Here is a 20,466-nt window from a genome sequence, read left to right on the forward strand (position 1 = left end):
TATTCATCAAAAGCCCTCTTCCTTTTGTACATTCATCGGTAGTTCCATTCAGCATATGCATCTTTTGCAATTTGGAGTTCCGCATGTATTGTCAAACTATCATAATTGGATTAGAAAAAATGTTATTGAAATTGATGAGTTCATTTGTTATAAAACAGCTAATGGTTAACATCATTATATCACGCACATTATTAATATCTTGTATATAAATGTTCCCTTTTTCCAATATGTAGATAAGAATCCCTTTCTCTATTGTTGTTTTGTCTCTGTTGTGATTCCTCTTTCAGCTCATTCTATCCACATCAAGTGCGTCGAAGCTCCATTGAACAGAGAAAAATCTGTTCTTTTTTGCTGTCTAAAACTTTGTTTCTTGCACACTTTGCTGCTTGCTACATTCTTGTCCCCCATGATGTGTGAAAGATAAATTGTATTCATATGAATATGCATGTGTATTATACTGTGAGTTACTGATATGTATGAAGAAAAAATTGTTAGGAATGCAAGATAAAGATCAGTATGTAGGTAAGGCTAGAACTAAACCTAAATATATGAGAATACTGTAAATTTTTTTTTTTTCAGAAAATTTAGTTCAGCAAGAAAAAAGAGAGACACAAAACTTAATGCTAATTGTAGAGATTGGCTTTGGGAACCTAGGGTCAGACTTGAATTGGTGAGAGTCTGAGAGACTAGCAAGGAAATCTAAAGCAAACTCGCAATTGAAATTAAGATTAACACTTACAAGACCGCTGTGGAGATTAAGATTGATCTCAAACTAAAGCTACAAAGAATGGTTCAAAGTTCATGACAGGTTTGGCGTTTTGGTAATAAAAAAAGATCTGCTTGTCTGCTACTTACCCTCCTTTAATGGTTGGTAGGGTACCACCTTCTCATGGGATTCTTTTCAGGGTTTGATGGTTCTGTGAGGAGCCAGAAAGCCGGAGTGGGATTCATTTCAGGATTTAGGAACTACCATGGCCAAGCCATTCTGGTAAGCTCCCGGACCTTCAATGCCTCATCTGTTCCATTGGCCACTTCAAGGGTTTTGCTTGGGAGGGCTTCATGAAGGTCTGCAATCTTCTGCATGCTAGGTTGATATGGCTTGAAGGTGATTATAACACCATAATTAAATGGATTAACGAGCCACCTAATACTGAACGCCGCTAGGACCATCTACTTAGAGATGTTAATTAAGCTGATTGGATTGTTGCCCTTCTTCGAAGCCTATTATGTCTTTCATGGAGAAAGCTAGTCGGCAGACTGGTTATCGGGTCAACATGTAAATGATGATAATTATGCTAGGGTTTCTTTATTCTGAGCTCATATCTACGAAATGCTGGCTTTTTTTAAAGGATGTATAAATTTTTAGTTTTTGAGTTGTTAGGGTGGTTCACCTCCCTCCTACCAAACAAACAAATAATTAGAGATTTACACCAAATTTCGATTTTCTCCAATTTGGAGATTTGCACTATGTTTGGATTTCCTCTAATTTAGACCTCGAGCCGATTTTCCAATCATGGCCATATGTGATGGACCCAATGTAGTATATGGGTAGGATCATCATGCCAATCACAAACATCCATGACTAAAATATCGGTTTTTCTCAGTCTTCCTTCAGTGGCACCCTCAAGACCAATGTTATATTTGACATTCAAACTTGTCGTGCTTGATTTGGACTACAAGGGTGGAGCACTGGTAAAAGAAGGATACTAATTGGTGCTATACTTATCTAACATTATAATCAAGATCCTAGTTACAATCAAAAAAAAACTTTATGGCCAACATTATGTTGAGATTCATCGCCAATTCCTAATTCTATTAGGATTCTTGTAGTTCGTCATTAGTTTTAACGACTTTAGGATAAAAGAGAGTGTGAGTTGTTTTCTTGAAAAAATATTAGAGAGAATTTTTTCGTATTGTTAATTTTTTAATTAGACATTTTTTTATTCTATTTTTTTATTTTTTTTGTTATTTGTTTGATATTTGTTCTAAATTTTAGGTCAGCATCTACTCTGTATAGCATGCCGTTCTACACATTATACAATTTAAGATTGGATTCTTATTGTTTTGCTCTACATATTATACCATGATATGCTGTACCATACCGTACCGGATGGTATCAGATATACTGCATTGTACCGGTTTGGTACTGGTACCGGTATTAGCGGCGTACCGTAAATCGTATTGTATTGATACTATGATAGTGTGACATCAGTACGAGGTTCGATATCGATAAGATGACTCTTGCACTATACAATTTAAGATTGAATCTTATTGTTCACCTTCCTTGCTTAACAATTCACTACTTTTGAGCATCTAAGAATACAACTGTCGCCAACTCGCCATTGCAAATTTTAGCACCGTATAAAAGTAAGAACTATGCGACTGCTTCCTACGCGCGCTTTTCCTTTTAACATGAAAAGAATTAAAAATCATTTCCACCAACCACAAAGGGTGCCTCCGAGGGCGCTCCAGCGAAAGCTTCCATCCTCCTCCGTCGTCCGATCCTGGATAATTTTCGATCGACGGCTCTCCGATGCTCCGGACTCGCGGTACGATTCCCATGGGGAATGATTGGGGGATGGGGCCTTCCCACGCATTGACCGCAAGAAAAAAAAGAAATAGAAAGAAATATTAAATAAAATAGAAAAAAGAAAGGAAGCGGAGAAACCCTCGTCTTTTTATTTTTTTAGTTTTCTTCTCTTCTGTTCTCTTCTCTTCTCTTCTCGGAGGCTTGGGAGGGCGAGGAGGAGGGGGGAGAGATAGAGAGGGGAGGAAGACTGGAGGAGGGCTAGGGTTTCGCGACTGCGGGAAGGGGGGAGCCATGAACGTGATGCGGCGCCTCAAGAGCATCGCGTCTGGCCGCTCCTCGGTCTCGGATCCCGTGAGTTCCTCGTCCTTCTTTGTTTTCTTGTTTTCTTCGTCTATATATCGATGTTTCTTGCCCATTTTGGTATGGGGAAAGGTGCATTGCTTTCCAAGATCATTTGTGTTTGATGTTGAGCTGAAGACATGGATTTGATGATGCTAATAGCGGAAAATTGCAATTTTTTAAATATTTTCGGCCGTATTTGCTTGTTAAATGAACCTTTTTGTTTGTTGGTTTATGATGTATTTATTGAAAGCTGGTTGATTTTACGGATGCCTCCTTTTTCGTCTTGGCTTCTTTTCCGGAGAATGTGCGTCATTACGGAATTGTTTAAAAAAATTTAATATTTCACGATATTTTCTTGAGAAAATTGATTTTTGTCACGAATTCTGTCATGGTTTTGACATATCGTTTTTCTATTAAGGTATTACGTCTACTATTGTTTTATTTGCACTATTGAATCATTTCTTGGAGAAAATGGTAATTCCACGTTTTGGAGATGATTTGCTCTAGGAATTTCCAAAAGATGGCATATATTTGATGAGAAGAAATTTGGTGGGATTGTAACAATTGAATTGGAAGATACAAAGTGCTCGAATTGTACACTGCAATGCTCTTTTAGATGTCTAATGTTAATTATTTGTTTGGTTTCTAAATCATAGGATGACCATTTTGCTCGTGGTGTTGTTGATCCAAGGCATCGCTTTTGCTCTTTGGACTACTGCTTGTCTTAATAATGATAAAAATCCTGGGATCAAATATTTGAATGCATTGTAGCTTGAGGTTTCAATCATTATGCAAAGTCTTGAAGATGATTAATATAAATATCCTATCATTCTTTGCAAAAAACTTATGTCTTCTTTAGACAAAAGATGACGTTTTATTAATTTCTATGTTTTCCCGGTAGTGATGTAAATTGGGAAGAGTGCAATCTGATCATTTTCAGTTCAAATGTGCAGAAGAAGGGAACAAAGAAAAATTGTATATTTTCCTTTATTTCTTTCTTCCTTTCTTCCTTTCTTCTTCTTCTTCTTCTTCTTCTTCTTCTTTTTGGATCTTCCTGCACTAGATAAATGATAAGAAATATTCATCAACCATACACTATGAATCGTCGAAATTTTACTCTACATGAGCACATCCTTGCATAGTCCAATCAATCCTAGACATTTTTTAACCTCATAATACTCCATATTGTAGAATTCCACTCTTTGAAGAACTTTCTGAACAGCAACTATACAATATACATGAAACCTTATGCCTTCGCAAGCCTTAGAAGCTTTTGAAACTTTTTAGGTTCTTCAGACAATTAAGACTAAATATTTTGAATGAAAAATTTTAGTGATAGAAAACTAATCCTACCTATCATAAAGTGATTTAATTAGTGTTATCTCTCTATTGAATAACCAAAACATTTTGGTACAACACGACTTTGGATTAAATTACTGTAAATCACATACTGTTATGACGCTTGCTTGCTCCCACAAAACATTTTCTAAAAATCCTGTGCTTTGATTTCACTATTGCCCAATTATATTCCAACCTTATGGAGGAATAGACTTTTACAGCTTTCTCGTATCATGGTAACTTGATTTTTATTTTTAGCAGCTTGTTGTCAAGATTTTCCATCATTGCACTTTCAGAACCCCTAAGCTTTTCAAGTTTTGTTTACCGATCTAGGATTCCTTTGGTTATCCATTCAATAGTAACTTGTAAAGTTTTTTTATGTTCACACTTTTCTATGATCAATACATTAATCTATCTATGTGCTGATCTTATCGGAAAATAAGCATCTTGAAAGAAGGTCTAAAAACCAAGTAATTTCTAAGTCAAACATCTTGTAGTTTCTAAATCAAATTATGAAGTATCTTGTAGTTTCTAGGTCAAACTAAAAGGAAGTAGGCTGGTTTTCAATATCATAAGATCTTTGTTTGTTTCACAATTGTCAATCACTTTTTTTAGTGCCCTAAGATGTCAATGCCTTCAAATCATAGAGTGGTAACTGTGTTAAATCCGCTATTTCTTATTGAGGTGTTTTGTGGGTGCTGCTACATGACCATGAATTTCCAACTACTGATTCAGGGGGATTATAGAGAATCAGAGATGGCCTTCAAAATCTTCCTAATGTGTTGGAAAAAGCCTTTTGATATTCATCTACTGCAACACTTTGATATTCATTTACTGTGACAGGTGTTGCTGATTCATAATTTCTAATGCATGAATGCTAGGGAAGCTGCAACTGAAGAGTTTATTGCATAAAGATGCTCTTGATTCATGTGCAGTTTTACCTTGCTTGAACTTGAAGTAGGTTTCAGAAGTATTGTGGAGCAGTGGCTAATTCTTTGGTGAGCGAATAAAAATAGTAGTGCAGTCTATAGATTAAATAAATATCAAATTATATAGTTGGTGATATAAGGGTATCTCTACCATGGCACTGAGGGAGGTTGCGGTTTTTTTTTTTTTGCGCAATAGAGTGAGCTGACAAGTCTGCAATTCAGTAAAGATTTAAAATCTTACTTGGTCAATGTACGATGAGGACTTAGTAGAAATGATGTTCAGGCATTATTTACATCGGTATTTCAGAATGCATCTAGGTTACTGAGGCTCAGGTGAGTCTGCAGCTCCTTTTTCTAGGGGCTGGCTGACTACATGGCTCCTATATAAGGTTTAACCACTTGCTAGGCACGGGGCCTTCACTTCATTCCACTAAAAAGAAGAGAAAATTCATTTTTTTCACTACACCCCCGACATCCATTGTGCAAGCAGTCTGCCTAGGTAAGGCAGTCCAGGCAGGTTAGGTCTGGAAACTGGACTATCTTAGGGGCTAGTTGGGTCTTAGTTTAGGTTGGTATGGTGTTAGGTAGGTTATAAGCCGCCTTGTCTCTCTCCTGCCGTGCTAAAGCTATAGCTTAGCTACAACAACAAGTTGAGCTAATTCTTTATAAAATGCTTAATTTGTCTTTATTATCATTTGGTAGTTCTGCTTCTGGCTTTTTCTTGATTTTCTAGTTTTTATATCTTTATAAATATTAGTGAAATTTTAGTTGATTAATACAATCTGCTTAGGTTCTTCTTAAGTGCTCACCTTTTGCCTAAGAAACATATGGTCCCTTGGACACCGATATAGAGCAACTTCATTTCCGAAAGTTGCTTTATATCCAAATAATAAGCTCTTCATTCTTCTAATCTGAGCATAAAGGGTGTTAGGGAGCCTGAGAGAAGTAGAGAGTAGTTGGGTGGAAATAGTTTACGTAGTCAGAAGGCTGACACTTACTGGGGTTAGCACAGGGAGCCCTTTAACTTGATAAAGGAAGTGGCTACAGACCTTACCAGCAAATTTGTAAATTGATAAATACCACCTAGCACCAACAATCTTTACAATCCACAGAAGATATGCTTTCATTTTTAACTTTCTAGGATCATTCAAAAACTAATGATTTTGGCTTTTCTTTCCTCCTAACCCTGCAAACTTGTTACCAGGGTGGGGACTCTAGCATGAAAAAGGTAAAGGTTGAGCAAGATGTAGAAGGGAAAGAATGTACTGAACACTCTGTGGTTGAAAACAAAGCTATGGGTCTCGAGCAGCTTACAACTTCAGCTCACTTGGATTCTGATGCAAGCACATCCAGTAAAGGTCCTACAACCAGACTTAAAAATGCAGGTATTGATCAGCTATCAAAGGAAATGCATGAAATGACAATCAGAAATGATAAGGCTGATGGACACAATGATAAGGTTGTTTTCTGTGCCCTTTTCAACTATTAAACATGTACTTATAGTTACTTTCCTCAATTGATGCTATAATTCTTGCAGGATGTGAAAGCCACAGTTATAAAAGGAAAGTCGACTGAAACAGGCCACTTGATCACAACAACAATAGGTGGTCAAAATGGCCAGCCTAAACAGGTGTTCCACACTTTCCTTGGCTTAAGTTAATATGCATGTTCTGCCTTTCTCGCTCCTGTACCTGTTACTTCACTAACTTGTTGAAATTGCACTACTATCTTTTCTGCCAGTTGCTTATAAGCCGATCTTAACTCTCGAAATCTTTACCTATATAGCTAGGGTTTTCTTCTTTCCTATGTCATACCTTAGAATGACTGTGTTTCAGTTCTTTTTGGTTGTTGGTTTTAATAATGTACATGAAAATTGATTTTTTCATCTTTTCCCTTTCTTCTACTGAAATATCTTATGAACTTCTAAATTTGCTAGGAATTGACCATTTTATTGGTTTTGAAGTCAGCTAAGTATGATTATGATGCTGGCATGCTGCTGGGTTTGACCTGGGTTCATTATTAAAATGGCTAACTGCAATATCATAGAGCTTTTTTTTTTAATTCAACATATCTTCTAGTAATCTCTTGTTGCCTCTTTTGATTGCTAATTTTTAGCATATGATCTGTGGTTACTTGGAATCAAAACTTCATTAACTAATTTAATCATTTCTCTATTGATTGGATGTCAGACAATCTCATACATGGCAGACCGTGTGGTTGGCACTGGTTCATTTGGTGTTGTTCTTCAGGTACATAATTGTGATTTGCAGAATTTTGAGTTTCTTTTCATAGCATTTCCTTTTTATTTTCTTTTAATTTACTTTGCTATGGTTTTGACATCTGATAATGTTTATCTGTTGCAGGCTAAATGCCTTGGAACAGGGGAAGCAGTTGCCATTAAGAAGGTTCTGCAGGATAAGAGATATAAGAACAGGGAACTTCAAATAATGCAATTACTTGACCATCCTAATGTAGTTCAACTAAAGAACTACTTCTTTTCAACCACCGAAAAAGATGAAGTGTACCTGAACCTTGTACTTGAGTATGTTTCTGAGACTGTTTATCGTGTTGCGAGACATTATCATCGGATGAACCAGCATATGCCTCTCATTTATGTGCAACTTTATACATACCAGGTGGACACTCTTTTTGTCCACTTATTTATTTTTTCTCTAAGAATGCTATCTGCCTACATACCTTCATTATCACACACTATATTTTATATTCTACATTCTGCAGATATGTCGTGCTCTTGCTTACATGCATGGTGTTGTTGGGGTGTGCCATCGTGACATTAAGCCACAAAATTTATTGGTAAGAAATTGACTCATGCGGTTTCTATGTAATCACATCATGTAATTTGTTGTTTTGGCCATCTAATGGAGTGTGTAAACATTGATGTGCCATTCCGGTCATCTATGTTGCAATGGTTAACTAACTTATGGCCGAGATGCCTTACAGATAAGTATTCAAGATAATTTTTAATACATGATTGATAAAAATCAATAGTTAGTTTGATATGGATATGTTTGTCATTTGAAGTATCAGTATTCTGTCAGTATTTCTATTATATATATGTACATGTGTGGACTTACTTAAATTTATGCCTAAGGAGTATTGCAACTCATTTTTCTTCACTTTTATAATGGGTCAAAGAACCAATGTGGGGCCAATCTTACAATTAAGAATGCCATATGTTGCACCTAGTTCAGTTGCTTTTGTTCCACCTTTGCCTAGGGAGAGAATAACTTCTGAGAGTGATTTTGTAATCAGGAACTGGGATGAGTTACCTAATCTTAACTATAAAAATAATCGTGTTTGCAATTGCCTATGTTGAGCAAATGCATATGTTATTTAGATCTGATGGGTTGTTTCAATCTTGCACTTCAGAAATTTTATTGTTTGACACTTAATCTTGTTTGGCTACCCTTTCATTTGATGACCTTTGTTAAATAATTTAATGCCATGCCCATACTTTGAAATTTGGGGAGCCTGGTCTGAAACCTCTGACATATTTTGTTAGAGTTATATGGAAGGTTGTTTATTTTCGATAGCTTGTAGTACATTATTTGCCATCCATACTAATGCTAATGCTTGCATATCTTGGGGTCCCGTTATGACATTATTTTAATTAAATCTTCAGGTGACAAAACTTTGACTTAATTGGTAAACTACTTGAGCCTATTTTAGATTGGATACAGGTCAAATGAATTTGAGTTAGGTAAGTTTGAGATAAACATGTCGGCTTAAACATAACAATTTATGCCAGGTCTTATGCTACCGCCCATTGGCGGCATAAATATTAACAATTTATGCCAGGTCAGGTTTGGGTGCGTTAGATCTTGGCAGTTAGTCCATTCAACTTAAAAAGGCACCATCTGACGCAAGTTGAATAATTTATGCTGCTTTGCTATAAGATAAGGTCAGGCGCGCACACGTTTATAGGATGCTTTGTTGAGTTGTACTATGCCCAATTCAATCTGTTGCCTTTCCTAGCTATTTTCTTGGATGTTTGTTATTCCCACACACTAGGATGTTGCTTATTGGTAATTTTGGTTTTGCGTAGCGCATGCTTTCTCCTATGTCCTAATCCAAATTCTTTGATCTATGGAGATATTATTGACAAGTCATAGGTAATCCATTAACATCTTCCTATGGTCTTTGGTGTTTCTGGTCCTTCTCTGTCCTTCTTTCCTGCTGTGTGCTTGATTCCTGTGTTCTTTTTATCCTTTTACGTGTTGTGCCCTTTAGTGCCAACTCTTGACATCGTGGTGCTAAACTCTAGCTATAAATTAGGTCATGTGCTCCAAAACATGTGCTCCAACTCTCTTCATGCACACACTAAGTGATGTAATATGTGGAGCCATATTAATAGCTTAGATCTGGTGCACCTTTGCCCAACATCAAACATAATCTAAAATGTTTTCTTTATCATTCACATCCAACATATAGCATTATTGAATTAACTGAAGGATTTATTCCTGATTATGTTGCTCAGATATTGGTACAAGTTTCAGTGTTGGACACCAGCATGGTATTTGGTTCTCAAATCTCCAAACTTGTAGGACACAATGATATACAACATATATGTAGATATCATGTGTGTATGTTTGAATTTATGCATGTAAAGGAGAGTAAGCAGTAATTTCACATTATATGTGAAGGCAATGATAATTTTTATCCCAACTACGGGGGTTGGCTTTATATCTCCTTAACAAATCATTACTATTAACGACCTCATCTGGTGCCATTGCATGCTGTTTCAAATCCCTTCTCACAATGTCTATTCATGTCGTGTTGATCTTTGGCTCCTTCTTCTAAACCCTCTAACATAAACCTGAATACTTACTGGGGCCTTCTTAGTTCTTGTTGTACATATCCATACCATCTCACTTTTCCCCATTAGTTGTACTTAACAAATGCAATTCATATATTTCCTATGGTATGCTCAGTTCCTCACCCTACGCATCATAGATCGGTCACATGTCCATTTCAAACTTCTTATCTCCACCACACAATGTTCATATGCTTCAACCCTCTCTAGTACCCATTATTTTAGCCTTTTACTGTTCTAGAACATCTTTCCTTAAGTTGGTCAGCATGACTTGTTAAATTACACACCAAAATCATCTTTTTGCTTGTTTTGTTTCCATATAATTTGTATTTGCTTAACATTTAGACTTAAAAAGCGGTGCTTTGCAATTCCAATTTAGCATCAAAACTGATCTGTCTTATAAACGAACACGATGCTGCCAACAACTAGCATGTCATGTCTTCCCCTGAATGTAAAACAAACTTTGTTTATAGCAACTGGATGGTTTAGTACCATAACTTGGTATTGGCTTACTTTTATTGGAAACTTGCTTGCCTTTCCCATCATTACTTAATAAATTTGTCGTACTTTGTAAGCGCGGCTTAAATTTAATGCCTGAAAAAAACTTCTCACGGATATTCCTGAGTCACTGAAGACTAGATTCTATCTTTCTGTTGTTTTGATAAATATCTATGTTAACCTGGAGAAAACTTGTGATTCAGCATCAAGAGAGTAGTTCGTGAATTTTACTTAATAGGTCTATTGAAGAAAAAAAAGCTGCTAAAATCAAGTCTTAGTGTATCCAACTATCCATTGTTTTTACTTTTTGTTGCGTCCCATTAAGGGAATGACTATGCCCCTCGTGCATCAACTCCCGCAACCCCTCCGCACCTCTAGCGGCCCCTTTTTTCTGGAGCTTATCAAGAAGTGGAGCTTACTGGAAACTTTTACTAGAACCTGATAACATAAACATGTGTATTCATCATATCTGTTTAGACTTCAGTGCTGGGTTGGTTTGTACAATATCTTTGTTTGAAAAGTTAAATTGTGTTGCAGGTGAATCCCCACACTCATCAACTAAAAGTTTGTGATTTTGGTAGTGCCAAAAAATTGGTATGCTATCTATTTTTTTGCTGATAATTCTATGCCATTTTTCGAGAAACTAACATTTAGTGACCCAATTTCAGGTTCCAGGTGAGCCTAATATATCTTATATATGCTCACGATACTACAGGGCTCCCGAGCTCATCTTTGGAGCTACAGAATATACCACAGCAATTGACATGTGGTCTGTTGGTTGTGTTCTAGCTGAGTTTCTCTTAGGACAGGTAACATACGGTGCTAATTAAGCAATCCAGCTGGATTTTGTTATTTTGGATTGTTCAGTTCTGGAATCTGAAAATATTTCTTCAATCTTGATAGTATGACTAAATTTGATTGTGCATGATGTATCTTAATGGTATAGTAAAACATGATAATACCTTGAATTTCTTCTATAGGAAATCTTTTTTTTGTTGTTGATTGATTGATGCCGGCACATTTGAATTTGATGCTATATAATTCTGCACTCGAAAATTTGTGATAAAAAGTTGTAGATTGTGGCAGCAGCTGATTTCTTTTCAAGTGAGAGAACTTAACAGGACTATTGCTCCTACACTTTCTTAAAAAAGGAAAAGAAGAAAATGGAAAAAGATTTACCACATTTTGGTTCGCAGATGAAAGGAGAGGCAAAGAGATGAAGGGGGTGTAGTTCAGTCAGTTATGTGCTCCTGTACACATTATTATTTTCTTTCTTGTTGGGCCTCCCCACATTCTTAAATCAGTGGGAAGGTGGTTACTTCTTGACCTTTTCTTTAGGTCCTGTTCTTTGTTGGGTAAATATGACCAGCTTGCCCATGTTCTCATGCTAAATGTTGCCTAATGTTGCGTGGGAAACACTTATCCTGAAAAATACAGATTATCTTGTAAGTTTTTTTACCCCCAAAAGAACAGGCCCTTACGGTGGGTGCTCCTCATTTCTTAGCATTGAATGCAGAACGTAATACCCAAGCTTGATAGAATGCTACCTCAAGCCATGTGACATGAGCTTTAGAGAAATTATTCCAACATGCCCCTTAGGAAGGATAGAACTAGAAATGCCAAAGAATATTGTGATGCTTAGGAGTTCCAGTTGAGAGTTAGGGATGTCCCTCCAATGCAAATGTTGCACATATGTGCAGTGAAGGCTAAATATGGCTTTCAAAGGTGAATTTGGCCTGAAGTGGCAATGAAAGTGGAAGGAAGCATGGTCAGAGCTGGATAGAAGTGTTCGGGGAGGACTTTGTGAACCTTGTTGTGGAGTGAATTAACATCTACCCGATTGTCATTCAATAATATTTTGCATAGAATTCCAAATCCCCAAGCTACGGAACATGAGTATAATTCATCCTTTTGTGCACCTTGCTGGGGAGAATATTAACATGGACATTAGCATTATCAATAAATCTTATGTTTCTGTTTTCTAAATAAATAGAATGCCAATTCATTAAGCTTTCAGAAATCAGAAGATATAATTGCATCCTATTCTTTTGTTAAAATTTTGTCTTTATCAGTCTAGCATTTTGTTCAGATTGTTAGCTATTGCTTTGAGAAAATTGTCATGACTTCATTATCTCCATTTGTAACTAAAAGTGTTTTAGGCAGTTCTATCTGTCTTTAATAATTTTGAACTAATTAGGCATTCTAATAGTTTTTCCTGCCTTAAATAAATATTATGTAACTTAGGCATTCTCATAATTTTCTCTGATGGTTAAAAGTGAATCTATGCAGCCTTTGTTTCCTGGAGAGAGTGGTGTTGATCAGCTTGTGGAAATCATTAAGGTCTAATATCCATTTGACTATTTTATGCATCTTATCAAATTGGCATTTGATTTCCTTCTCTTGGACTTGTTCTTGAATGGCTTTTGTTGCTATACAAGGTTTTAGGTACCCCTACACGAGAAGAGATTAAGTGCATGAACCCTGGCTACACAGAATTCAAATTTCCTCAGATTAAAGCTCGCCCTTGGCACAAGGTGAAATGTATCATGTCATCACAAATGGGGCTATCACCCTGCAAATTTACCCCTCCTCCATTTGCAGGTTCCAGGTTCAAACCTTGGGAGGTGTCCCGGCTGTTTTGACCTGGACACTGCTTGCATCATTTCTTTGAAATGATTAGTGGTGTGCCCACTATTATTTGACGAAAGAAAAACATCTGTTAACACTCATACATTAGTTTCAGCTGGTTTCCTAACTAAATATGAACATGCAGCTCTTCCACAAGTGGATGCCACCTGAGGCTGTTGATTTTATATCACGGCTGCTCCAGTATTCACCAAATTTGCGCTGTACTGCTGTAAGACATCTTCTGTTGATCTACCTGACATGCTTACTCTAACTAGGTTTCGTGTCACTTATCACAATGACTGGTTCTGATACTTTCTTTTAATATAAATGACAATATTGAGTATAATAATATAACTATTTTGACGTATCTATGTTGATTCTCGGTCCTTAGCATTATAGCATGCTGTTTCTTTACTGGATGAGGTGCCTTTTTGGTTTAGGCATGCATTACTGAAGTTTATGCGCCATGTGTTTTGTAAGACGCGGCAACTTGTATTTCATATTTTGCCATCTCAAACTATTTATTTGTGCATTTTGCATTAATATGCAAGACACTCGAAGGATTTTTAAATGATGGGCTTTTAAACTCTTCATAGATTAACATTTAGGTTTTTTAGTTATTTGTTCCCTTTTTCTCGATACAGTAGCTATATCATGCCTTATATTTAATCTGATGTTCAGAGGTGACTTTTTTGATATACCTTTGGTCTTTGATCTATAATGCTTTGTTGCATCATTAACTTTCAAAGGATGCTTGATTATCGGTTTGTCTGAAAACTAGGATTCTCCAGGGGATGCTGGTTGATAATCCAAATCACATTGGTGTTTTCTCCAGTGCTTGGGCAGGTTTAGTTGCTAGGAGAAGACCACCCTGTCCACTTAACCATAAATATTAAGTGTAAAATGAAATGTACCTGAAATGTTAATATTCACTAGGCAAGTGCACACCTTTAGTTTGCATTTGTGTATAATCTATTATATGCATTAAGTGTCATGCATTTATGCGTGCTTTGTTACATCATTAACTTTCAAAGGATGCTTAATTATCAGTTTGTCTGAAAACTAGGATTCTCCAGGTGATGCTGGCTGATAATCCAAATCACATTGGTGCTTTCTCCAGTGCCTAGGCAGGTTTAGTTGCTAGGAGAAGACCGCATTGTCCACTTAAGTATAAATATTAAGTGTAAAATGAAATGTACCTGAAATGTTAATATTCACTAGGTAAGTGCACACCTTAGTTTGCATTTGTGTATATCTATTATATGCATTAAGTGTCATGCATTTATGTGTGTATACAATCTGGGTATGCATGTACGAATTAACATTAACATCTGCAGTTTCTGTGTACATGCTTAGGCATTGTATACCCAAAATATATTCTCTAAGGCAGTGTTAAAATATCATTAAATTAGAGGCAAGGCTCCAGATCAGCTTCTGTGCTTAGTAACTCCTAAGCCCTTTAAATGGAAGATCTTTCATTAACATAGCATTTATATATGTACAACTGCCTTTTAGATCATTCATTTTCTTCAGGTTGGATACTTTTATGTTTCCCTGAAGCTCACTATATTCTCTATCATATTATTTGGATTCTCAATGGATCTACAACTTTTCTTGTGTAATGTAGCCAATACATCCAGCTCGTTCTGATGGCTTAAATCATCAAATTTTTATGAAATATCTCTCAATTGTCTATCCAGCTCCTGAAATACCTGGGCTGGTTGTGGAAGATCAAGCTAGCTAGTAGTTCACTTGCTAAGCAAACAAGTAGTCACATATTAGTTTATAGTCATGGGCTTTACTTAATCGTACATACAACTCATAAAGATTTATGAAAATCTCATAAACTGTCCTAAGCCCTGTGTGTCTCTCTATTTGTTGGACTCAACCAAGTGCCAATGCAAATCAGATGATTGACATATATGGGGTAAGCAATCAAGGTGACCCTTTGTAATACCCTTTTGAGGGAGGGAATGCTGATGAGCTGCATGACCCAACTGCTCATATCACTAAGTTGTGTTTCTGTGCATGGAGATAGATGAATCGCCATGGCGCACAGGGTTACATACCCAAGGTTGTAAATAGGTCTATCATTAAATCAAAACACATGGAAAGCCGATAAGGAACAAGAAGTGTAATGATGGAAATTAGAGGAAAAGAGACTTTCAACTAGAATATGACCAGGTAGAACATGAAGGTTGAGAGGTGGATCCAATAAGACTCATAAACCCACAAAGTGAGAGAGAAGAGAGGCGCGTGGTTTGGGTAGCTAAATAACAGATTCGAGGCTTGAAAGACTTGGTGACTGCGCCTAGAGGCACCAAAGAATTTCTAAGTAGCCTTACATTGAAATGGATGATAAGAGGGCAGAAAGGAAAAAGCAGAGGTTCTTTGATGTCAGGAAGGAAATGACATTACAAAAAAAGAATTCTGTTTCAGTTAAATTAAGCATGCTGGACTAATACTATACATGGCTGAAGACTGTGTCACTGTGTATTGTATTAAGAAAGGAACTCATGCTGTGTGGTTGTCTGGCCTATGGTGGGTTTGTATGACATTCACACAACAGATGCTGGCATCTGATATTGGTTAGTGATGGAAACTGGTTGATAGACATGAGTGAACTACTCCTCGATGGGACAAATGTAAAAATGTGGTTGGTGGGAATTTTGGTTCTTAAACAAAAGTCCAACATCAAAGCTGTAATGCTGAATTAAACCCATACCAGAACTTGATGGTCATACTCCACTACTTACTCAATTAGGCAAGGTCTGCTGTACCGACCATATCGACGTACCGGTGGGCGCCGTTATTGGTACAGTACTGATATCGTACCGAACCGAACCGGTATCGTACCGGTTTGGCTGGTTCGGGCCAAAAGCCAAAAAAAATTTGGAGCCGGTATGGACCGGTCGGTTCGGGCCAGTATCGGGTCGGTACGGGCCAGTACTGATTGGTACGGGTTGCGAATGGACAGAACCGAAAAATATAGCTGTATCGTACCGGTTCTGTCCGGTACCGGTACGTACGGCCCGTACCGACCAGTACGGCAGACCATGCAATTAGGTGTAGTTGAAAATTTTTAATTTTGCAGAAAATCCAATTACACCCATCAGGACACCTGTCACTATGCAGGGACCAAGGATGTCGAAGTAAACATTGAAGAGATGCAACATATCCAGGGATCTCACATTATATGTCTCATTGCTTGGTAGTAAGATTTAGGAAATCAAAATCGCTAATGTGATTTTAGGAGCAATTGCTCCAATATATTCTGGAGCAATAGGCTGGCCCTTCACATACAATGCTCATAAAGTATATAATTATACGATCCATATTCTCAACAACTTCTTAGCTATGATAAATAATTCAACCTATATAATCAATTATTTTTTGTCAATTTCAATGCAGTAAAACGTTGAGAAAGATCAATGTCCTTCAAATACCATGCTTTAAATAACAAACCTTAATCTTAATTGTTGATATCTGGTTGTTAACCTAAGTTACATAGCTGTAAGATAACTATAATGGAGCTTATATTTATTATAGTAAAAGATGTCAACACTCGTCCAGCAACTTAAACATCTTGATAAATTTTCTGATGTATGAACACTGCAGTTGGAGGCTTGCGCGCATCCCTTCTTTGATGAGTTGAGAGACCCCAATCTGCGCCTGCCAAATGGACAGCCCCTTCCTCCTTTATTCAATTTCACACCCCAAGGCAAATATGTTGTTGCCTTTTTTCTCATTTTCTTTTCTGATCCGTGTTTGTAAATTTTTCATTCTCATTTCTGTCTTTCTGCTCTTTTTGCAGAGCTCAGTGGTGCTTCACCTGATCTGATTCAGCGCCTGATTTCTGAAAACATGAAGTAAATGCATAAAATGGCAGCACAGGTTCTCTCTGGAAAATTTATTTTGCTCATCCATCCGCAAGTCCAGAAGTCATTGTCTGATTGCAATTAGAACTGAAGATAACGAGTTCTTCTGAGCAAGGGATGGAGGTTCCAGATGCAGTGGATCTGTGCAGGTTCATTCTCATGGGGCAGCATCGACTGAATTGGTTTTTCCCCATTTACCTTTTTGGTTTGTTAACACTCAAAAGAGGTGCAAAAAAAAAAATGTACAGTATTTGGCATTAATGGTCACCTACTATCGTGTGGTTTCTGTCATTTGTTGTAGTAAATATATTAACTCTGCGTATAATCAGGACCAAAAATTTGCACCATCTTCCTCAAGGTGGATCGTGCTTAACTGTTTTCTTCATTCTTAAGTGGAATACTTTTCTGAGATGCTAAAGCTTCACTAGTTGGTCAATTACATTGGAAGATTGAAGGAGTATGAAAGTTCCTGGAGGGTGTTGGACAGCATGGTCAAATCGACAAAGGTCCAGGTGTCAAGTTCTCCAAGAAAATGCCGAATCATGTACTTGGGGTTCGTCTTGTATTACACATCTTTTCTTTTGATTTCTTTACAGGACATTCTGCCACACTGCTTGAAAAACTGTAGGCAGTAGATGCTTAAAAAGCTATCATGGAAATGATGCATCATGCCTGGAATTCTTCATGAAACTTCAAATGATAGACTGATCTTTGACTTTGATTGATGACACACATATGGATCTGTATCTATGTATATTAGGCACATTTCTATTTTTCTTTCTGTACTGTACATCTTTTGCCTGCTCAGGAGAAGGTTTTCTGGAATCTAATAGCATTAAAGGCAGGTTACTAATTTTAAGTTATCAGGGCTTTCTTTGCCTTTGTTAAGCCAATCAACTTTTAGACTGACCTCTATTGCCACGTTCAACCTCTTCAACAAATGTTTCGACACCTTAGAGGTCCAAGCAGGCAAATGCCTTGCTGTCCATTAAGTCCAAAGTTGCCTCTGATCATCTCTGTTGATCTAAATACAGAATTCAATTACCTCAACTAGCAATTTTTTTAATAAGAGGACAGCAATTGGCAGGCAGACCTGGGGAGATTACTGCCTGTGCATTATTCCTGATATCCTAGGTTTAGACCCTATTGCCCAATTTAACTTTTTTTTCTGTCTTTCTTTGATATAAAATTTTGGCAAGCTATTGACTTTTGATTTCAGTTGGATCCCTCAGGTGAAATGGTGTTCCCGACTATAATAGTTCACCACCCCTTTTTACTGATCAAACTAGAGAAAAAACTGAACCATTATCAAGCTTGACATTTTTATAGCCATCAATAGCTTCCACATTCTCCTGCTGTTATTCAACCATGGTTTCTGTGTCTTGGTTTGGAGAAAAAAAAAACAAGGAAAGCAAACAAGACAGACTCGATGTTAGATATTTTCAGGACTGCTGGCTTCATAGACTGTAAGTCATTTTTCCCTCATTACAAAATTTTGGTAACTCATGGAATTGAAATTCTCGAGCTAAGTAATAGCTCCAAAAATTTCTATACCATTTGGTTTTTCAGGGGAGAAAAATTTTGATACCATCTGTTTCAAAAATGTGTAGCTAGCCTCATCACGCAACCTTCCTTTGGTTAGCCAAATCTCCATGTGTACTGTTAAATATTCTTTCTGGTACTCTGCTTAACATATGAGAGATTACTGGTAAATTCTTCTTCCTTAGTCCTATTCTTTTGCATAATTGTTAACATGTTTCTTATGCGCTTTCTTATTTTCTTCATGCATTAACATTAAAACACAGAGTTGATTCTTTTGAAATGATCACTAATTACCTGAAAGCAGCACATGAGAGCCTCATTCAGATGTTCGTACCGGACATGTTTGCAGCTTAGCTTATGTCCCTACCTAAATTTCAAGGATTACCTATACTTGACCTAATATAATCTGAGCATGCTAATTATTATTATTATTATTGCTGCTGAATTCTTCATGAATTATCAATGATTTTTTTCAATATTTTTCCCCAATTCTAGGATTTTGCACCTTGCTGTATTGTTCTAGAAACACTCAATGCATGACTATGATTGCAGCTATATATCCCAATGGAGGCTCACTCTATTGCTGAATGGCTGGCAAAATGGGAAAGGATGCAAAGAAAACAGATGAGTATGCCATGGATCTGCTCCATATGGTCCAGTGCCATCAAGCAAGAATGTCCAGCATTGGCTGTATGCTTTTGCTCAGTTTCATATTAGCCTTTTGGCCTGAACTACTATTATAAATGAAGTAAAACAAACCATAGACTCTGCCAAATATTTACTTTTTCATGGTGTAATGTTTGCAAACAGAGCAGTCACAGTAGTAGGTGCTATTAGCTGGAATTACTTGAGGAGTTTCATTGCAGATATGTCCAAAAGAAAGGGACCTATAAGTTTTGTTAAGCACATCAAAGCATTAGCTGTAGAAAGCGTTTTCAATTTGCATTCCACTTGTGGTTGCCCAAAACATTTTGATTACTATTGGAAAAGAAGGACATCCTGTTGCCCAAGGTGACAAGTCAAGAGGAGGGGGGGGGGGGGGGGGGGTGAATTGGTTTCTTTTGAATTTTAACTATCTTACTTGTGTTAAATGATGAGTTAGTGAACTTAAACAAATCACAATGCAAACAACAAGAAGTATAGTGGTTCGGTGCTCTCCTTAGCACCTACGTCCACTCCCCAAGCGACCCCTTGGGAATTCACTATAATCCCGCGGATTACAGTTGGATTGTTTTCCGGGCTCACAATCCAAAAACCTTTGTTGGTTTTACGGGCTCACCAACGAACCTATACACTTTGGTTTTCCGGGTTCACCAAAAACCTTTGTTGGTTTTGCGGGCTCACCAATGAACCTTTACACTTTGGTTTTCCGGGTTCACCAAAAATCTTTGTTGGTTTTACGGGTTCACCAACGAACCTTTACAAATTGTTCGACAAACAAAAGGAAAGATTCAAACTCCTAAATGAGCATATGAAACAATATTAACTACAAAGAAGAGTTTGAAAGTATTTATCGCTTTGAAGTGGCTTTGCTCTTCTTTGTCAAGGATGCTTCACTCTTCAAGGGAGGATGGAGCTCTTGATGACTCTTTGAATTTGCTCAATCCCTTTCTTCGATTCTTGAATGAAGCTCTTGATGAAGAAGATTAGGGCACTTTTGTTTTCTTGTGTACTCTTTGATATTCCTTTTAAAAGTTATTCTATCTGATGAATAGTGCCCCTTTAAATAGCTTCCCACATCCTTTGGTCAAGCCCCAATGGTTAGAATTCAAAAACTAGCCGTTACTGACCTTGGGAAGGACAAAAAAGTACATCTGCAGAACTAGCCGTTACTGTTCAGCCCGTGTTTGGGTCGGCTCAACCTGTCCTTGGGTCGACCCAACTTTGCCTTGGGTCGACTCAAACATTCCTTGGGTCGACCCTCTCAGAGAACACAGAAACTTGAAT

The 20,466-nt window shown here is 37.2% G+C and overlaps 1 protein-coding gene across 3 annotated transcripts; it reads left to right on the forward strand.

Moving 5' to 3' along the window:
• Positions 1 to 2,595: 2,595 nt before the first annotated feature.
• LOC103716707 (shaggy-related protein kinase epsilon-like) lies at positions 2,596 to 17,388 on the forward strand. Of its 3 annotated transcripts, none has more exons than XM_008804812.5 (13): positions 2,596 to 2,881; positions 6,344 to 6,598; positions 6,677 to 6,769; positions 7,329 to 7,388; positions 7,503 to 7,775; positions 7,879 to 7,953; positions 11,009 to 11,065; positions 11,140 to 11,280; positions 12,761 to 12,811; positions 12,910 to 13,005; positions 13,245 to 13,328; positions 16,718 to 16,820; positions 16,914 to 17,388. In XM_008804812.5, the coding sequence occupies exons 1-13, from the start codon at positions 2,822 to 2,824 to the stop codon at positions 16,970 to 16,972; spliced, it is 1,407 nt and encodes a 468-aa protein (XP_008803034.2). In that variant the 5' UTR covers positions 2,596 to 2,821; the 3' UTR covers positions 16,973 to 17,388. The 3 variants fall into 3 exon arrangements, with proteins under 3 accessions (XP_008803034.2, XP_088561713.2, XP_088561712.2); XM_088705586.2 differs by lacking the exon at positions 2,596 to 2,881 and adding an exon at positions 5,054 to 5,208; XM_088705587.2 differs by lacking the exons at positions 12,761 to 12,811; positions 12,910 to 13,005; positions 13,245 to 13,328 and having other exon boundaries at positions 2,679 to 2,881.
• The last annotated feature ends 3,078 nt before the right edge of the window (positions 17,389 to 20,466 follow it).

This window comes from Phoenix dactylifera, chromosome 10, assembly GCF_051530095.1.
Source record: "Phoenix dactylifera cultivar Ajwa chromosome 10, Ajwa_hap1_PhDact_Kaust_v1.1, whole genome shotgun sequence".
Taxonomy (NCBI): domain Eukaryota; kingdom Viridiplantae; phylum Streptophyta; class Magnoliopsida; order Arecales; family Arecaceae; genus Phoenix; species Phoenix dactylifera.